Genomic DNA, 20,386 nt, shown 5'->3' with positions numbered 1-20,386 from the left:
GGGATCAAGTCATGACATTTAAATAATACAATGATTGCAGGTATAAATGTGATCCATGGAAACCAAACAAAATAAATACACTTGCTTAAGAAGCTGTAGATATTCTTCTAATTATGTTATCTCTTTGAATCATGAAGTGACCCTAAAGCTCTACTGAAGGTTCTCGTGAGGGGTTAAGCCACATAACTTTATGAATGCTCATTTCTCTGGCGGTTAATCTGTTTTCTGAACATCTTTTACAACCTGAAGAGTAGAATTATGGACGAGGTGCTTTGCTCCAGGCCAGAGCAGCGCTTGATCCAGGATTAGAGACACGTCCTCAATTCTGGGAGAAAACATGTTAACCCTTTCGAACCCTAAGGTTATGATACATGATACTAAAGGTGCTGAACCAAACCATATACTTTACCTTGTGGAATAACAGCTGCATGACACTCACTACTTAACCCTGTTTCCTGATAAGATTGCCTAAAGAGTTACTAAACACTGCTGGCTTAGTTTGTCTGCATTCACTTGTATTTGTCACTCAGGCGTGGATATGTAATTTGTGAACTAAACTGTGTTTTAGTAGTGTGCCATTTCACCTTTGAAGCTTTTAAAGTTATAATCCAAAAGATTTTAATGAAATCATACCCTGTTTCTGGTTACTATTTACTTTTAAATTCTCTAACTTCCTCTTTATTTAGTAATTTACATTGTTAGTGGCAGACTCTGCTGTTTCCCTGTGGGATTCACATTGCCTTCACATGCACGAAGCATTCAAAGACAATGATCCAGCATGTAATCCAGTGTTAACAACATCTCATTAATATCAGCCCCACTGTTTACTGTTAACTTTCCTACAGAGCTGTATTAAGTTACTGTAAACTGAACTTTTCCTACTGCTTCACATTCAGAGCATTCAACTGGTGGAACACAGGAAATGTGACGTATTTATCAGTGAGATTAGCACTAATGTACAAATAGGTCATACAAGATATGATCATTTTTGGTATCTTTGGAGGGCAGATAAGTTTTTAATATTGTAGGAAGAGGAAAAAGAAGGTGCGGCTGCAGAAGCTGTTAGAACCCAACCCTGCTATTGTGTGGAGAACCACTCACGTAGCGTGAAATCAGATCAAGATTACATGAATTATTAACTGACATCTTTATTAAAACAACTTGACTTTGTTTGGTCGTACTATAAACAGATATACCAGTTTATTCTTTTGTATATTCTGACAACAATTGCTCAAGGAGTGTTTGCTCTATTGTTACACTGCACTGTTTGTTACCAGCAGTAACCACAAGTCCTGCCAAACCAGCTAATGTTAAATGTGTGATACTATGACTTGCAGCAATAACAGGACGTCACGAGTTAAAAGTTGCATGAAAAGTCTGTCTGTATATTTTAAGCCACTTAAAGGAAAAGAAAACACAAGCTTATAGTTTCTTGTCTGTGGCAGCTTCACAAGACAAACAGATGGCACCAAATAAGGCAGTGTCTCACACGGTAAACAGACAAATCAAGGGAAATTCCAACACTGTAAGCACTGCAAAAATACACTACGAATGATAAACTGACAAATGTTCCCCCATGCTCCAGTGAATCTCTGAGGGGCTGAATGGCATGGGAATGAGCTTTTAACAGAGAACACTGGGGGAGGAAGAAAGGAGTCCCATTGCGAAAGAGTTGAATTACCATATCACTGAGGAGCAAATACAAAGCTCCTTGAGAACAGCAGGGGATCCGTCAGCCAGTCAAGAGCCGTGTTGAAACGCGGATATTTCTGATCGCTCAGACACCACACACTGGTAATAACCGACGGAGGAGATCACACTGTTGTTTAAACTTCACACAGCACATTCTGAGAATTCAGCCTTCAACGTCAAACAGAAGCAAACCTGAGAAATCTTTGGTCAATTCTTGGAGAAATTGTACAAACTCTCTGTAATATAATGTGTAAGAGTTTTAGAAGCCGAGGTTTCCTCGAGCCATGGAGTAGCCCAGTTTGTTCTGGTTCCCGAGGAAAGACATGACACCAACGTAGGCCTCGATGACGATGGGCTGATTCAGGACCAGGACGCCGTTGGCTTTCCCAGGAACCGGCTTCATGGTGTGGGCCTTTTGCGCTGCATCCTTGAGCTTCTCACGGAAGTTCTGGATCTGTGCAGGATCAGAAATATATCAGAAAACAAAACATCTGTTTCCTGTTCCCACCTTGATTTTGGTGGGCTGCAGGGTGCAGGTGGTTCTCTGAGTCCCCATGCTGCAATTCAAGAAGTCATATTTAATAATAGGATGATTAAATCTTATTATTTCTTACACAACATAAATAAACCTGACAATAATAGTCAAGCAACATTTCATTAAATTATTACACATGTACCAAGGTAACAAGTTGTGATTTTTCTTAGTAAAATATTCAATCTATTTTTCAGGTAAAGCTGACAAGAAACATATCTGACATGTGGATTGTTTGGTTATCACATTAATAAGGGTCAAGGGTCAAATATAATTTACATCTGCTGTGTCTTTACAGTGAAGATATTCTTGTCCAACAAGCCACATTTCTCAGTGTCGTATCATATTGAGTTCTTATATTACATTCTTGGGAAATGTACTTCCAGGTCTTTGGACACCAGTTTTGACAGTCAGGCTCTAATCTTGTGAGCAGTCAAATATTTATAATTCCACCCTATCTCTGCATGACAGCAAAACATAATTGGGATGTTATGCAACTTTGTGACACCGGTGAATCTTCATTGCTCAGTGCAAGATTGCGCCATTCTTTTCTCTTACTGATGCTGAGTCGTCTGCTGTAATTACTCATAAACATCACAATGATGTCGAAATTCTTTTATTTGCTTTGCCAACATGTTATGCATTGGTATTTTGGTTCACCAGTGGTCCATAACACCAAAAAGACAGTTGAATGATGGTTTTATATTTCTTTTATTGAATTTCTCTAGGATTCAAATGTGTCAATGAGTATCAAAGGTGACATGAATGACATCTGATGTTCTAGTTCTGGTAAGTCATTTCTCTGTGTGATGACTCATTTGTCCACACTATGAATCTCGCCCCACTGTTGGTTTTTGTTGTGATATTAGTTGAGTGTCTCTATGACTAAGCAGAGCTCCCACCTCCACCTGGGCCGTGCAAAGGAAGATATAAAGCAAATCACACATATTTCAACAGCTACAGTACATGTACATATTTTCTCCTAATGGTAAAGAGTCATAAAAGGTTCACAGTTTTAGTTTCATTTACTGAGAAGTTCTGATTGTACAACTTGTGCAAAACTTAATTGGAAACACTCCCAATAAAAGCTGTTTACAGTCTGTGGATTATTCTCTGTAACCCAGACATTGTTTTGGGAAAGATGTGTTGTGCTGAGTTTTTTTAAATGCTTTGAGAACCACAAATTAAATTCCATTGGCCTACATTGTATTTGTTGTTTAAGCAAAATTCAGATATGTGTGAAAAACAATATTGAAATGTTGTAACTAATCATCTTGGATTCAGTTCATCTTTCTGAGTATGAAATATCATGTGCAGCAAAAGACAAAACAATAGCTTCTAGCTCTGCGTACCCCTAGAAGTCCAACCGTTGGTTGTTGTGGCAATTCCTACTACCTTTTTCAGGGTCTGTACAACCCTGGTCCTGGACTCTTTGTAGAAGTTCCGGACCACTGTGTGAAAATGCACACGTGACGGGATGGTGCACTTCCGTCTCAACGTCCCAGATTTTCCACTATGGAAAATGGGCTTATATTAGCTGCAATGAAAACACTGCTGTCTCTTGTTATTGATGTGGTTTTAGCGCTTGACTGTGGAAGTTGAGATGCAAAGGCATTTGTCAGCGTTGTCTGGCCTTTCAGTATTTTCTTCACAGGCATGGTTGATTTTAGTAGAGAGCTGTGCTGGTTCTGCAGGTGTCTTTGCATAGTGCTCGTGTTCGCCGCGGTGTACGGCACTATTTTCTTACAGTGCTTACATATTGTTCGTGTCTTGTCTGTTACACTGTCTGTTTATTATTTCCACCAGGTACCCAAAATGCTGTCACACAAACAATTTAAAAGTGGCGGGGGCATCATCTATGCTAATTTCGCCAGACTCCGTCATGCTGACTACAGCTGGATACGACTCTGTGAGACTTTTTACCTCGACCAGAAGTATTGTCGCGTTTTAATATTGTGAGCTTTCATGGAATGAGATCCTATCACACTGCTACTAAATATTACAGGTACGTGAGAGAATATGTTTGTTTTTTGTGATTTAGGTGAGTTGAGCCTTTAAACAAAGCCATACACCGCTTTGACTTACATCACAGAGAGCAATGAATGAGCCGCTGATGCTCTTCACAGGGTGGGAAGTGAAGGTGATGAAGGGGAGGTCAGTGGCAAAGGGGTTCCACCTGGAGGTAAAGGAAGGTTCTCTCATCCGGTCCCAGAAGACTCGCACCCCCTCCCCTTGTCTCCTAAAACACATCAAGACACAGAATAACACAAATGACAACGTGTCTCCCACTGTCAGTGAAGCATTTGACTCAAGCGTGTGACAAAACTTCAGATTTCAGAGTTTCACGTTGTCATCAGATCCGTTAGAAGACTCACTGCTTTCTGCAAACAAGAGTTTGTTTTGTTCTCCATTGAGAATCATGTACAAAGCATTGAATATAAACACGCTCTTTGCCTCTGGCCACATCCAGAATAGCTACATCTTATAGGTTGACACTTACAACTGACAGTTTTGTGGCACTGAATCGTTTTTGCCTACAGTATCATGCAAGAGAAGTAATACATTTATGTTAAACCTGTAATAACTGACTTTAGCCACTTGGGGGCAGTAGAAACTGTGAACAAAAAATTGACATATCATCACCTTTTAAGTTGATACGTTACATTTGTTAGCGAACAGTTGCTCATTTCTACATCCAGCAGTCATCCAGCAACAACATTCCCATTTATTTGGATTCGTGTTTCTGTCAACAAGGTTAATTTAAGTCCAATATTCAATTTCTTTTTTTCATTGATTCTCAACGGCAGTAATCACAAGATCACAGAGAATCCTTACATGACATTGATTGGTCCAAACCTCCAGTCGTTAGGACACATAAGCCTGACTAGGTGGATTATCACATGATATTGCGATCTTGGGAATCCAGCTATCTCACAAGGTAAGCAGTTACTTTCTACTCATGTTGAAATCACATACTGTAGTTAAGATACCTTTAAATTGCATATTTAAATGTTTTAAAATGTATTGTAGATTCATTTATTAAATACTACAAGACAAAATAAGCATATGATAATGGTAGTACAAGACAGCACAGTCTGCAGCCAGCCTGAAAACGTGTTTCTCACTTCACTATTTTCTGTTTCTAATTTGAGGCAAATAAAATTGTTTAGCTTCTGATATGGAGCTGCTACACCTCCATGGAGCATTTTTTTTCATGACATTAACATCAGTTCATATTTCCCTAGTGGGGACTGCCAGACCCGTTGGCTCCATTGTAATAATGTTAGAACAGTGAAAAAATGAGGGAAAATTCTTAATGTGAGGGCGATCTCGTGTTTACCAGGCTTACAGGTAATCTACAGAGTGTTCATCATATTCTCTTTCTTCTGTTCTCCTGTCTGTAGTCATTTTAAAGCAAATACCATAGGTTTTAATGAAAATGCCCTCGGGTCATATCCTTTCTCAGCTTAATGAAACCTCAGAAGGCTCAAAGCAAACAGACCACCAAAAACTCACAGATCCCATCTTTGAAATGATGCTGGCGTTGATCTTCATGCTGAGAAAATCTTTACTGTTCTCTACTTACAGCTGTCCATCAAATATGATCTGGGGCTCTTATACCTGTAATATCTGGGAGGAATACAGTATCTTTGTTACTGTTCGAAAGGTGCGAGGTCGCAGAAAGTTCAAAATAGTCCTCTGTATTTCTCTTTAGGGCAACGCTACCCAAATGCACAATTATTTATAAACCTGAACTAAAATGAATCAGAGATCTTAGAGTGGGAGAATAAGAAAACAGCCTTTGACGTAACTGAAACTCACTGCTCAAGACCAAAAATTTTGCAAAATATCCCAACCACATCAACCACTTCATCATCAAAATTAAATTAAAATAAAACGATAAAAACCTACAAAAGTTTCGGCAGTTTATTCAGGGACAGTCTTCCTTTGCAGGACATAGAAAGGCCTCTTCATCAAGGGTTCTTTTTTCCCCAAAGAGGACCATACGAATGAATTTAACAGGTGCCTGGTATCACTCTATCATATTTACAAGCAAGAGGTTTATGGAGCTGAGACAATTAGTCGATTAATCAGTGAGTTGATCCACCGTAAAATAATCTATCCTAAACAAGCATTTTAAAAAACATCACCTGACAATTTTATGGCTTGTATAGATGAAAGATTAATTCATCAATCAAGAAAGTAATCAGCAGAATAACTCATACTGAGTACTTTGACTTGCAACTAGTACCTTCCTGGTATTATGAGTATTCAGCCTTTATGAAGATCTCTGCTTGTTGGATGTGCTGGAGAATAACGATCAATGCACATTTGCTCTAATTCTCAGTGAGGATGCTTTCAAAGACAGAAAAGCAATGTCAGGATCATATATAATTAAACTCTCAGATCTAACAGGTCTTTATGAAAGCATTGAAGATGCAAAGGTGAAATTTACAGGACAGATTGAGTTGTTTTAGTCGTTTTTTAAGCCAAATATTCCCGAAAAAAGCATTTTGAAAAGTCACCGGGAGCTCTAGGCAATTGCGACAAACATTTCTCCAATTTTCTGACTTGTGTAAACTGAATTATTATTTAATCAATTGAGAAAGTACCAGCTGTAGGATGCTTTCAATCAAATGAACAGCAATGTCAAATTCTAACATATAACTCATTTCTCTGTCATAACAGGTCTTTGTGAAGTTAACTAAACTAATTGTGAATCTGGCATTTACACCTACTTTATCACCTCTTTCTTTTTTTAGACAGCTGATTCGTCACTTTTCTTTCTAAACAAAGCAGGTAAACAGCTTCTGAATCAAAACAGTAGCTGGTAAAACCTGCAGTGACAGGTTTGACTCCTCAGTCAGATATAATTACTGCACATTCAACAACACAAAGAATAAAAAGTGAGAAGGAAATAACTGACAATCAATCAGTGGTTGAACTTAAACATTGTGACAATATGAACACTTGTCAAAACAAAAAGGCATATTCAGCTCATTTTGACTTTCAATCAGATTTGTTCTGTGCTGTACTAGGATCCTATTTGTGATGTTTCTAGGCGTTTCTCTCCTTCTAGCTGAGAAAAAAAAAAAAGGTCCACACCGCACCCTGTTACAAACCTTGATTCAATATCAGATGCCTATCAATTTCCTAAGGGATTGTGCATTGTTAGAAAAATGTGTGCCATATGTTATGTTGTGTTATGTTGGATACCTTTAACGTCACCTATTCATGGCAACGACAATTAAGTGTTTTTCTAAGTAAGACATGAAGCCCACACATCACAGATCCACCCTCACTGCCTTTGTATCTTCTGCACTTGATGCGTGGATACAAAAACACTTAGGTTTATTCAGTGCTCAGAAAGCCCTGCCTTAGACATTCACGAGGGATGAGGCAACTCGCAGAAAACTTTATTACAAATGCAATCAAATGATCTGTTTTTGTGATTCTGTAGCTCTAACTACTGATGGTGGCTTTAGAGGTCTGACTTTGTTGAATAAAAATGTAACAGTGCAAAGTTTTATCTTAAATGTACCTGCTGAGTTTCATTAAAAAAAAAGGTTAAAATAAACAAACACAAGATGAATAAATCAGGATGTAGGCGATTTCCCAACAGTGTTCTAATGTCCTTAATGATCTGTCACACAGATGTGCTCATTTTACCGCATACCTTGTGCAAGAGCATTTCCTGCACACCAGAATTAAACACCTGAGGCTAAACAATAGCGGCGTAGCTGTTGATATGTCACGGTCCCAGGGAGGGGCTGCATCATAATGCAATCATCTAGCCCTGTTTACACAAGTGCTTTCAAAATGACAATGCTGCTGCTGAGCATTTGTGCCTCCTCCAGAGCAAATGTTGTGCAGGGAGAAAAGGGGGAGGGAAAGGGAGAAAAAAAAACTTAGTACAAAAGCAAAGCCTGGGCTAAAAGACTGATTATATTTCAGCAAAAGCAAGTGAGGATGGGAGGTTACGTTTGTACACATTGCCCTTTGTAAGAGCACTGAGCTATTGCCCTGGTATAAATGGGGATATAAAAAAGCTTTGGCGAATTCCACAGGTAAGCTATCACTGGGAGAGGGACCAGCCCAAACAGGCAGAGCAGGGCTGGGCTTTCCAGCCAGAGGCCTTGGAAGTCTTCACTGTGTTTATGTGGCAGAGGTGGGTTTGGACTTTCACTGTGCCTCACTCCCATTTAGTCACGAAAATGGCAAAAGCAGGCTACACCTGTGTCGTGCCATTCATAAGATTCTCAGTATGACGATGTTCATGTCAATGGAAGTTTCAAAAAACACACCTCAAGGAGGAGAGTGAGGAAATCCACTCACTAGTGACCTCCCAAATGTTGAGTCCCACTTAATCCACGCTGTTTACACAAAACGCACACATGCAGAAGAGAAACACTGTATTCTGAGCTTTAGGGCAAGTGACGAAAAATTCCTCCCCAGGCTTTCAAGCGCTTCGGACTCATAAGTCAACACGCAAGATAAATATCAAGCCCAGCTCCAGTTGTCATGGCAAGTGTCCCACATTGTCTCACAGTGAACAAACAAATCTGCTCTGATTGCTCAATAGAGCCTGCAGGTTTGTCAGCCATCCATATGTATCCATCCAGCAAGCCACTCTGAGATTTCATTCAACCTATGAGAGGAGTAAAAAAAGAGAAAGGGTGGAGTGGTGGCTGGAAAAACAAAAAGAAGGGACAAAGACGAGAGCTTACCTTTTATATTATCAGATTTTTTTTGTGTGTGTGATTTTGGTGAACAATAACGCCTGATTTTGCAGCGGCTCAAAAAACTGCAATGCAATGCAAAGCTTTGTGTGATATTTTTAGCGGTGTAATTGCGGTAATTGGCAAAAATTGCAAGTGGTGAAAAACAACAGTTCTGCACGGTCTTCTGCAGTTATTTTCACTGGCAAATGACAGGGGTTCACTCTCTTCATCGTGTAATTTCACCTGAACGCGCGATGTGATGACGTGTCACCTGGGTTGTTTTGATTAGACGGACACAGGGAAGCATGATTCTTATTATAAGACTACATTTCCCATAAACCCTGTCACTTCACCAAGCATGATAAGAGGTACTGTAAATGAGTCATTTTTGTTCATGAAACAAGTTTTCTTTGGAAAGGCTTATTTTGTGCTTTAGTAGAATTCCTGTGAATCCAATCTAACTGCACACAATATCAACACATACTAGAGGATATTAATGGACTTGTCACATTTGTCTTTCATTCTCACCACAAAGTATGGACATTAAATTTGCGACGATATATTGATATAATCTTCCTAATAGCACCTTTAATGCGGAGAAATTGAGGGATTTTTGCAAAATTGCAAGCTCCTGCAAATATTGCAGAGATTATTTGAATTTACAACAATTATTGCAGTCGCAATATAGCAATTGCTGCAATTTCCCAAGATTATTCCAGACTCAAACAGATATTTAAATTGTTCATGGTAACACTGTCCATGCAGCTTCTGACCCACAACTTACAGCCATGTTAGGTGTCACAAAGCACAAGCTGTGATATCGCAGCTGCAGGCTGTTGACAAAAGGTATTGCCACCTTGAAAAAGCTGAAAGCTGCTTTACCAAGGTGTGTGAATTTAGAGCAGTATGCCCAAAAACATTACATATCTATTGGTGTTTTTCAATTCACACTGTGGATTCTGGAGGCAGTGCAGATGCTGCTGTTGATCTATGCTTTGGTTTTTTGGAGATGTGAGTGTTTTCCTACAAGTACAACAACAATATCTGGCAATAATATGTTTCTGACAGTGCAGTTGCGTTCAGAATAACTGGAGCTTAGTTCATCCAGGAAGTGAATGCTACAATTCATCCTCAGTGGTGATAAACAAGGAAACAAAAATTCAAAAATTCCCCCCACTTTTAGTATATGCAGGATGTGTCTGTGGTTGAGGTTTCATAATGTGGCATCTCATTACATGTAGGTATTAACTGTGACACTTCCAGGTAATAATAGATTAGATTTCAGCACAGATAATATGTTTTAAACTTTTATATTTCACTTATCAGCCTGTGACTACAGTTGTATAATGTCGTTGTGATTCTGCAGGGAGCTCTCAAAAGTAAAAAAAACATAGTGTTGTCATAGTGATGTCATCAGGGATATTTTGGCTCCAGCTTGAGATTTAGAAAGTTCTGAGGCAGGGGTTGTTTATTGAGAGATGTCTCTGGGAAATGTTTAATGTTTTTGGAGTTCAATCCACACTAGATACAAAAACTCAACCTTTGCTGCTCGGATTTTGATCTTTCCTTTTAAATCTGTCCTTTGTGAACACTGTGACTTCAGGAAAAGTGCAATACTAAACCGCTTTCTTCAACTTTCTGCCATGCAAGATCAGCATGCATTTTCTTCTATACTTGATCTTAGTAAACACCTGGGTGCAAGTCATGCTGCTTGATTCTGCGTTAACTGAAGCTTGTAACCTCTTTTGTACAGCACTGGACCAGATTACTGAGCAGTTATCATGATGAGACACTATCTTGCCTCTTATAACCTAACCTAACCTGCAAGGTAGAAATCGGAGGCAATTTGGTCGTGGATTACAAACAAGACTGTTAGTCCTCACTTTAAGTGTTTTCTTAATATTTTTTGAAGCACGCATGTCTGCATTCAGCTTGCCTGCTTCACAACAGTTGTGTTGGTTTAAATGATCTGATGAGGCATCCTGCTCTTCATTAAGCTGATGATATCTTAAGTAGCTCATATGTACTGACTGCCCTCTGGTGTTTGAATGTGTAAGCTGCTCTTATTTGTGCAGGTGTGGTTCAAAAGATTGCAGAATAAGAGGTAATTTAATCAGGTCTGCCATGTAGGACTGATGAAAGACTGTAGATTTTGCAGCTTATGCAATGTTAGTTTGCTCACAAGTGATGTGTATCTTGAAACAACTGTGAAAAATAATCCCACTTGTGACAGAGTAAAGAACTGACAGCGTGAGGAAGACATTCTGGTTAATAAAAGTGATTGAAGTAGTTAAAGGTGGGGGTTGAATAAAGCATCATCCCCTCTGAAGCCTTATCTTTAAAAAGCACATCTCATCAGATGAGAAACAGCACAGTACAGATCTGGGATTATTTCCAACCTTCATAAATATATATATATGTATATGTATATTCTTTTTTTTTTTTACAGTGGTTACTGAGGCAACCTCGAGTGGGGCTTCTTTAAACCTCCACACCCAACTCTTTCAGACAGGAATAAAAAAATGGATGATGTGCTGGTGTAATTAGTTTGTCTAGACAGTTTGGAAAGAAGGCACTTAAAACACATCCTTCCCCACAGATGCAGAATATACTTTGCTTTTTGTTCATGGGCACACCTGGAGATTGTGCGATGAAAACAAAACCATCATGACTAAAAATACAGTCCCTCCCTTAGCACTTTCTACTGGCATCATCAAGCTTTTCGGGGAGGCTGATGGAACACACATGAGCGTACTGGCGCCAAATAAGTCGCTCCATAGTGGGAGTTTGGTGTTCTTTGTTTTGAAGCTGATAAACCGGGGAACACTGGTGTCAAAAGTTCATTAAAGTGCCTACAGTCTCTATTTAGTTAAATTCTATTGCTTTCTTGATAAAAATATCCAATACCATTAATTGTGGTGACAATTATTGGTAATAATTGTCTCAAAAACAAAATCTATAAGCAGGGGATTATATGCATGACCTCTGTAAGTGCTGCTGTAGTATTTAAGAAAACCAGCTCTCTTGCAGCAATGATTTACGGTAGCCATTGCAGAATGTGATCCTATCATCATCCATGACAACATCAAACAGATGAAGAAATGTGATGTGGCGTGCTCCCGCCCTGAAATATCTCTAGCAAGGGTGCACACTGACATCAAGTGGTTGGATGACAACTGTCAGCAGTCCAATCAGTCTGCAGATGTCTTGAATATTAACACTGATGTAACGGATGGACCGTCATTATTGTGACAGTAAGCAAAATATGTTGAGGAGAAATTGAGACTTCTTTATTGAATGATCATGAGTGTAGTTATATTCATTTCCTAGCATTGGGCAAAAATGCATTATTCTATAATGGTATGAGCTTTTTGCCAGATTCGAACTGAAGAAGCTTTTTCTATTCTTTCTTTTTTTAAGTGCAGTCTGTCAAGTGTTAGTAGACTTTTCGATTGTAAAGTCAATTAAACCACCTAACTCATCTTTCAGTTTATGTTTCCGGCCTTCAATTTTACTGTTTTAGTTCAATCACCCCTTTTATAAGGGGACTGTTTCAGTCCACCACCACTGTTTACTGCCTGCCCGGCATCAAATGATAGACAGGCAAAGTTAGCAAATAGCTAGAGAAGGAAAAAAGTGTTAAAGGGCTAAAAAGCCAGCTATTTCCCTCAGGAGTTGGTGGAGACTAAAAAGAGCTACAAAAAGAGGAAACATTGGTCTTACATTCATTTGGTGACAAGAGATACAACTACAAATGAATGCTAATGTTGCTCCATATGTTTAAATACGACACTATTTGCTAAAAATGTATCAACTTGTCAGGTGATAATATGTCACAGTGTTTTTAACATCGGTTTTTATTCCCCCAAAACTGATTAGCTTAGTTTAACATAAAGTCTGGAAGCTGGAAGAAACAGCTAGCTTATTAGCACCTCTAAATACTATTTGACATGGTTTAGTAAACCAAGAATGTAAAAACCAAACACAATTTCACAGGAGGTTACATGCTGGAGCTAGTTATTGTGACCAGCTACCAGGCACAGTAACTTTAAAGGCTAAAGTAAGCTAAGCTAATCATCTTCTGGCTAAACTTCATCATGTTACACATACATACAGTCATGAGCGTGGTATCAGAATTCTCACTTAATTCTCAGCTAGCCAGCAAAAAAAAAGAAGCCTATTTCCAAAAATGTAAATTTCATTAAACTAGTCCTGACATGATACTAGGTTCCTTCCATCACTAATGAATGAAATATTAACATAGCAGCTAAATTATCTCCCCAATCTGACTTTTAATACTTTTCTCTCTCATGATGGTGAGACAGTTTCATGTTTCAAAGTTTCAGCGGTAGAGAGGACTCATTTCCACACACGTACCCAACTATAGATCACTTTCTGCCAAAAATAAGACAGAATGAGCTAGACGAAAAAAGAAGACACTTCCTGAGGGAGAGACAGAGAGGAAGACGGCGAGAAAGAGGGAGTGAACACGGTGAAGATGAAGACAGAAAGAGGAAATATTTGAGGCTTGAGCCTTTCTTATTTGAAATCGTCTCTTTACTGTCTGACTCCCGGGTGGCTTTCATGAGCGTTTTATGTATAATTTAACGTAATGTGCAGAGATAAAGCCTCAAATAAAGGCCGCACTCTCTAAGCTCTTCACAGCACATTACATTTTATTCATCAAATTAGTTTTAGTTGGTTTGGTATCCCCTGAGCCGTCTTTAAAAGGTTTAGATGAAAGGACTACATTAATTTTGCCACTAATCAGTTAAGTGACAGCTCCAAGTGACAGCTGTGCACTCCTTACCCCAAAAAACTCTGAGCACATTGTCTCTCTGCCATGCCTGTTTCAGCCCTGTGTACCCTAAACTGATCCGCTGCACGCATTCCCCTCACCACGCAGCCCTCTGCCCGCTAACCTCAGCTTCACGTCACTGTTGTTACTGCCATGTCATATCATTGCTGAATCATGCATACTTTTGTGATCTTTGGCCTTTTTACTTCCTTTTTCGGAATAAAAAGGGTTGCATGTTACATTTTTCTATTACGCATTTTGAAATGTCTCAATAGATTTGCAGCATTAACAATGTGTTGTATATAACATTACTTTAAAACAAGTTATCAAATGTTCATATGCTTCCATATTTATTGTCTAAACTTAATGGTTAATCGTAAGGCAAAAGGGATTTTTTTTTTCTTTCAAAGGGGATTTTGCTTTTGTGAAGAAAATTAGAGAAGGGAGCAGATAATTAGGGCTAATATTTGTAATTCTCCAAGTAGAGTTTTTTTTAATTTTTAATCAGCAACTGAACCTTACAAAGGCTCATTTTACAGTAGACTCACTGAAAATTACTAAAAATGAGACAGGATACTACAGAGACGGTTTCAACAAAGCTTTCTCTAGAACTCTTCATGTCAATAACTCTATTAAGTTTAAGTGTCAGAAGTTTCCTGGTTTTCATTTCCTACCACAAACTACACAAGGTTAACCTCAAAAGTGCCGGTTTAATGGAAGGTAGAAATTCACAACTGAAGGATTGATAAAGGGTTCATGGAGACTTACTCAAGCAAGGAGCGCTTTGGGAAACTGAAGGAGCCGTGGGAGATGCGATCAACAAAGTTCAGCGGGATCCTTTGGATTTGCTCACATCTGAACATGACAAAGTCGTACTTGACGACCAGGAGAGAGTTGTCTGTGATGAGAGTGAGACGCTCCTTTTCATTGTTCCAGTGATCCACCCTGAAGCAACAAGAGAGATGTGTGAGACCCAGTAGCTTGTCTTTTATCTGTTTTACAGGCCTTTTACATTCTTTACAAAGGTTTACAGTACAGGACTTAATATTAACATCAGTACAACAAGAAAAGGTGAGCAGGAGGGTCTGTTTTTGTGGAGATATCTTTGAAAAAAATACATTTTCTACATGTGTGATATGTCTGATTGACTCCTTTACTGTATGCCAATATGTATACTACATATAAGCGGTGTAAGTGGTTATAACCAATTCAACCACAGTGTGGTTGTGTGATTACAGCAAAGCGTGACAGACATGGTCACACTAGACCACCAGACTATATAAATAGTCTATTCACTAGAGAATTCAAAAATAAAACATATTTTTCACATTTTTGCAGTTTTTTTTATACTGGATACTTGTACTCCTCAAGCCTACAAATGAAAATCCCTCTTTGGACTATTCACAGCCCACGTTCACACCAAAAAACGTAACCTGTTTCCAAGGCTTCAAAACAGATGAGTGTTGTTTTAAGGGGTCACAATCCAAAAACGTTTGGGACCACTCGAGCTGTGGGGAGTGATTTTCACTGTGTGCATTTGAGTCTTTGTCTGAAGTGCAGTTTGGATGTTAGTAATACAAAAAACATGCAGAGCAAAGCTGCTCAATTATGTACTGTTAAAGCTTCACAATTCCCCAAAATGCCCTTGGCAAAGATCATACAATATGCATGCAAGCATTTCTAAGTCCTTACATTGTTATCAACAACAACAAAAAGAAAAAAGAAAATAATAAAAACACCTTTTAAAGCAAAACAACTCAAACTCTGCTTTATCTCATGTCCACAAATATGTCTTATTAATCGAAGTCACAAAAAGCATCATTTCACAACCACTCTGCCTCACCACTGCACACACAACTAATTCACGGTGGCATGGATTCTCTTGGAGTGGCTCTCTTTCTTACAGCACGCTGAGCCCAGTGCACGTGGCCAACTCCAAGTGAAACACTCTAGATGGCTGCTGGCAGCCGTAGGCCAAAAAAGACAGTTCACTGAGCGGCCAAGGCATCTGGGGAAAGGTGTGGGTGAAGAGCTTTGACTGTGCTAATGAAATGAGTTAACCTTGACTGGGCACAGGCGCCGCGGACAGTATAGAGGTGTTACAGAAAATCCAGGATCAGACTGTGGGTGGTCTGACACGCTGCTGGCTCTCCAGCTTGATACACCAACGCAACGCAAGTCAGGAAGAACACTGGTGCAGTGATGCATCTCTGCAGGACCCACTGCAGGTCCTTTGGCAGCGTTTAACACATAGGAAGGAATAGATAAATAACTTGCTTGTTGAGCATTAAATAAAAAAGACTGATGTCACTCTCATGTCTGTTCATTTCAGTGTCAGCCAATTAGCCTAGTTTAGCATCAAGACTGGAGTAGGGGGAAAAGCTGGCTCTGCCCGGAAGTAAAAAAAGAAAATACACCTCTTTGTTTGTTTAACTTGTACAAAAACTGAATTGTAAAAGGAGCATGTTGCTGGGGTTAACTGTGCTGGAGCAGTTACTTCGAGCCAGGCTAGCTGTTTTCCTCCTTTTCCAATTTTTATGCTAAGCTAACTGCCTGCTAGCTTTAGCTTCATATTTAGGATATTAGCATTTGAGTGGTATCAATCTCGTTTAACTCTCAGCAAGACTGCAAATAAGCATATTTCCTAAAATGTTGAACTATTCCTTTCATGAACTACATCATTTTCCAATAACATCAGCAAGTACATATCTTCACCTGCTTATTTTCTATTTTAATGAAATGCTAATTCACTATTACTGCAAAGCCACTATTCGGTAAAACAACACTTATTTGCTGTTTTTTAAATTCCTAATTAACGCCACCTAGGCTACTGTATTTTAAAGTAGAATTAACGTTTTATGGTAAACACCAATTTGGAAATGCACAAAACAATGGAAAATAAAAAGATGACATCAGCTAAACAATCCTCAGCAAAGCCAGATGTGAGGAATTTCTAATGTTTTTCATGACATTAGTCACTGGCCTCCCTCTGGGAAAAAATACAGCAGCGTCACAGAATTACCATACAATGCACTCTTTCTGTAGCTAGAAATCCTACAGCAGCTACTGTGGCGATGATAACTGCGGGCCAAATGTAGCACAAACGTTAACGTGTGTTGGACTGCAGAGCTGCATAAGTGGGATGTATTATTCATTCTCACATGGCCAACCTTTTAAATGTTTCCTGAAAGCTTGAGCAGGAGTGATATGACCTGACATCTGCAAGTGCACTTGGTAAGTGTCCTCCAGTCACTTCATTTTACTCTGTGTTCACATCAGTTAGATCACTTCCTCTCCCTTGACTTTTGTGATATTCTTGGGAATTTTGGGTTTGATAAGAACATTTACATATTAATAAGGATTTCTGGATCTGCTCATGCTGAAGTATTATGGGTCTAAATTACAGTTATTCTCATATGTGTGGACAAACGACCACTCTGTCCCTGTGGACAGTCCCACAGTACATGTGTTAATGATGGATTATGAATGAGCAGCACATAATACTGTAAACATACAGTGAAATTACAACAACAGCATTATTGGCATGTGAAAAGCTTGTACTGTAACTCCAGTAAATGTTATTCACTTTAAAGTTTTCGGGTTTTTTTAATTTATTTTTTTAATTTAAGAAAGAAATGATCAGCAGATTAAAACATTTTTAAGCATCTGTAACTGGTGTATGAACATTTACTAAATGATTGGCAATATGATAGTTATCATCATACAAAATACATCTATATTTATATGAATATAATATGGACAATGTGATAATTATTTGTTACTAATCCATCCCTCCAATCACACACATGTGATCTGGCATGTATTGTTGAGTTGAGATTTTGTGTCAAACTACATTAACTGTTTATACACCTTTTTTCCATAGGAGAGGTTATAATTGTTGATAAATACATTATTAAGTGCGTATAAATGTCTTACAAACAATTAAGTTATTAAATACTACTTACAAATGCTAAATTTGGGGGTGGGTGTTAAAGTAAAGTGCTGTCTGAAAATATTAGATAATATAGTGATGATAAATTGGAGATACAAGGTTTTCACTTAGCACAGATTACACTGTACTGTATGTCAACATGAAAGAGCAGTGTATCATGAACTCACTCTGCCATCAGCCAAACACTGAGAACGCTGCCATCTAGTTCTTTATCCACCAGAGCTTCGACGTCTTTGATGGCCTGATTCAGAGTGCCAGGCTGAGGAGACAAGAATGCACGGGTGTCACTTTCTAATTTTCCATTGTGACAATCATAGTGTGCGCACAGACAACCTTAAGGGGGTAATCTTTGAGGCAGATGTGCAGCTGGGACTGGTACTCCAACAAAATGTCAGAGTGTCTGTGTGTCAAACAAAATAACAATAAACAAAAACAAGAGGCCTCGGCGTATGAAAATGACTGCAAATGAATAAAGCTGAGCGTGCACTTTCTGCGTACAAATGTGAGTAACTTGGGTATTTGAAGCCACAAGGAGCTACATAGTATCACACACGTACATATGTTATTGTCAACTACTAAGAGCATGTCAGTGCAATCCACACTTACACTGTCACTTCTAGAAAGTGCAATTCAATCCCTGCACTATGTTTTACTATTTCAATGCCAGTATGAAGAACTTGAAAAGATAAAGAGTTCATACTGAGGGCTCCTGACAGTCTTACTGTAATCTGAGCCTAGCGCTAAGTCAGCCTGGCAACATGGGATGTGTGACTGACTTCCCATGGCAATCCTATTCAACAGGCCTGCTATAAACACTACCTTTATGATGCTGATAATATTCAGCTCATTGTTGACACTGTGTCACAAAGGAAAACTTTGCTTTGGTGTTGTTTTACTCAACCACATGGTAATGCAACCTTATACTGTACATACAGGAGGGGACACAATAACAGGAAAAGCTTAAAAAAAACCAAACAAACCACATAGTACAGCCCTGCTTCTTGTTACTTAGCAGCCCACAGACATTGATATATCTGTTATAGGCTAATATCAGCTGAGCTATTGGTTTTGCTTTTAAATATAAATCACACTGTAAAATGAAATGGCTTAATGTGTTGGAATATTATGCAGATCTTTTATGTGAGTAAAGGTAGGGATACCACAATGTAAACATACACAAATTACAAGTGGAAGAACTACACTCAAAATTTTACTTATAGGTGCAGTGTGTAGAATTTAGAATTTCATAATCATAAGTATGTTTTCATTAGTGTATAATCAATCAGAAAATAAGCCCACAACCAACAAACCAAACACTGGCTCTAGAGATGGTCTTTCCTGTTTTTTTGCGAGTTTCGCAACCACAGTTGGTTCATCTACATGCTTGGAATGGGAGGTGGAGGGGAGAGGTATTCAGCAACCTCATCACAGGATGCTACTAAATCATACACACTGCACCTTTAAGTAAAAGTACAAATGTATTACCATAAAATGTACTTTAAGCATCAAAAGTAATAGTAGTAATGATGCTGAATAATCCCTTTTGAGTGTTACTTCTACAAATGTTTCAGATGGTTTGAAATAAAAATCTTAACTTGTAACAACTGTCAAATAAATGTAGCTGAGAAGAAAGTGGCTACAGTTTTCTCTGTGACTTTTAGTGGATTAGAAGTATAAGGTAACACTAAATGGAAATAGTAAAAGTAAAGTAAACAGTAATTAAGTGGCCACACATTGAGCCACTGATTGCACAGGTGTGACATCAGCACCTGTAACAAGCCAAGATTAGAAATAGATGAATTTTCGTAACTTTTAAATTGATAAGTATCCTAATGTCGAGTCTTTACCCTCAACACGAAAAACCTCCCGATCTTAAACTTGTCGATAGATGGCTCTACAGAGATGGCTCCGGACTGAGAGGGAGCCTCTACGCCCTCCACTGCCCGCTTCTCAGTGCCCGCTGTTGGGGCAGGAGGCTGCAGCTCCTCCGGTTCTGTGGTGGAGCTGAGCTGATGCTTCTGCTGCTCCTGCTGCTCCTCTTCACCTGGCGCTCCTGCCTCCTCAGCGTCTGCCATCATCGCTCTCCAAAACACCTGTTAAAAAGGATTACCAACAATCATCATCATATCCATGAAAATAATGCACCTCAGTCAGTTTCTGTCAATAGAGAACAAGGTCATATTTCCCTTCAATGACTTCTTCAAAAACGAAACTTAAGTTGCTGTACATATAATTTACTTTGGAAAGGGTAAATCACCGTGGGTTAACACTTGAAAAGTAATACTGATAAAGAGGATTTACTTACAAGTAATTAACGTGTCCGCAGAAGGTGTGGAAGCACAGACTAAGAAGCAGAAGCAACAGGTGCATACTTCCTTGTTCCGTATATAACAATTATTTTTTTAAAGGGGCGTAGACAGTAACAGTAACAGCAGCAGCAGACAGGCAGAGCTACAGCTGCATCACATCTATATCTTCCACCTGGCTGACAGACTGGCCACCAGGACTGTTTAATAACCAGCTACACAATCATTTCAGTTTATTGTAAAGAGTGAGTAAAGAGTGTAGGATAGGGTGTGGACGTTAACTCCATTTACCCTGACTTTATTGTCATTTGGTGGTTTTTAAGAGTGGGTTAACCTGTTTGAAACGGGTCTGCAACTCAACACAAATGTGCACAATCCAATGAA

The 20,386-nt window shown here is 38.9% G+C and overlaps 1 protein-coding gene across 1 annotated transcript; it reads right to left on the bottom strand.

Annotated features, from left to right (window-relative positions):
• Window positions 1-862: 862 nt before the first annotated feature.
• Window positions 863-20,067, bottom strand: tprg1 (tumor protein p63 regulated 1). Its single transcript, XM_053321923.1, has 6 exons — window positions 20,002-20,067; window positions 19,544-19,789; window positions 17,864-17,955; window positions 14,513-14,689; window positions 4,310-4,463; window positions 863-2,146 (listed from the first exon to the last, which is right to left on the bottom strand). The coding sequence occupies exons 2-6, from the start codon at window positions 19,772-19,774 to the stop codon at window positions 1,952-1,954; spliced, it is 849 nt and encodes a 282-aa protein (XP_053177898.1). The 5' UTR covers window positions 19,775-19,789; window positions 20,002-20,067; the 3' UTR covers window positions 863-1,951.
• Window positions 20,068-20,386: the final 319 nt, after the last annotated feature.

This window comes from Scomber japonicus, chromosome 7 (genome assembly GCF_027409825.1).
Source record: "Scomber japonicus isolate fScoJap1 chromosome 7, fScoJap1.pri, whole genome shotgun sequence".
NCBI classification, from domain to species: domain Eukaryota; kingdom Metazoa; phylum Chordata; class Actinopteri; order Scombriformes; family Scombridae; genus Scomber; species Scomber japonicus.
This window is presented reverse-complemented; position numbering and strand designations above follow the sequence as displayed.

Excerpts from the sequence above, each read along its gene's own strand:
- tprg1 (XM_053321923.1), bottom strand. The coding sequence starts at position 19,774 with ATGATGGCAGACGCTGAGGAGGCAGGAGCGCCAGGTGAAGAGGAGCAG. Across the intron at positions 4,464-14,512 it reads CCAAAGCGCTCCTTGCTTGA|GAGACAAGGGGAGGGGGTGC; the intron begins GTAAGTCTCCAT and ends GATGTGTTTTAG. Across the intron at positions 2,147-4,309 it reads CATTCATTGCTCTCTGTGAT|ATCCAGAACTTCCGTGAGAA; the intron begins GTAAGTCAAAGC and ends GATCCTGCACAG.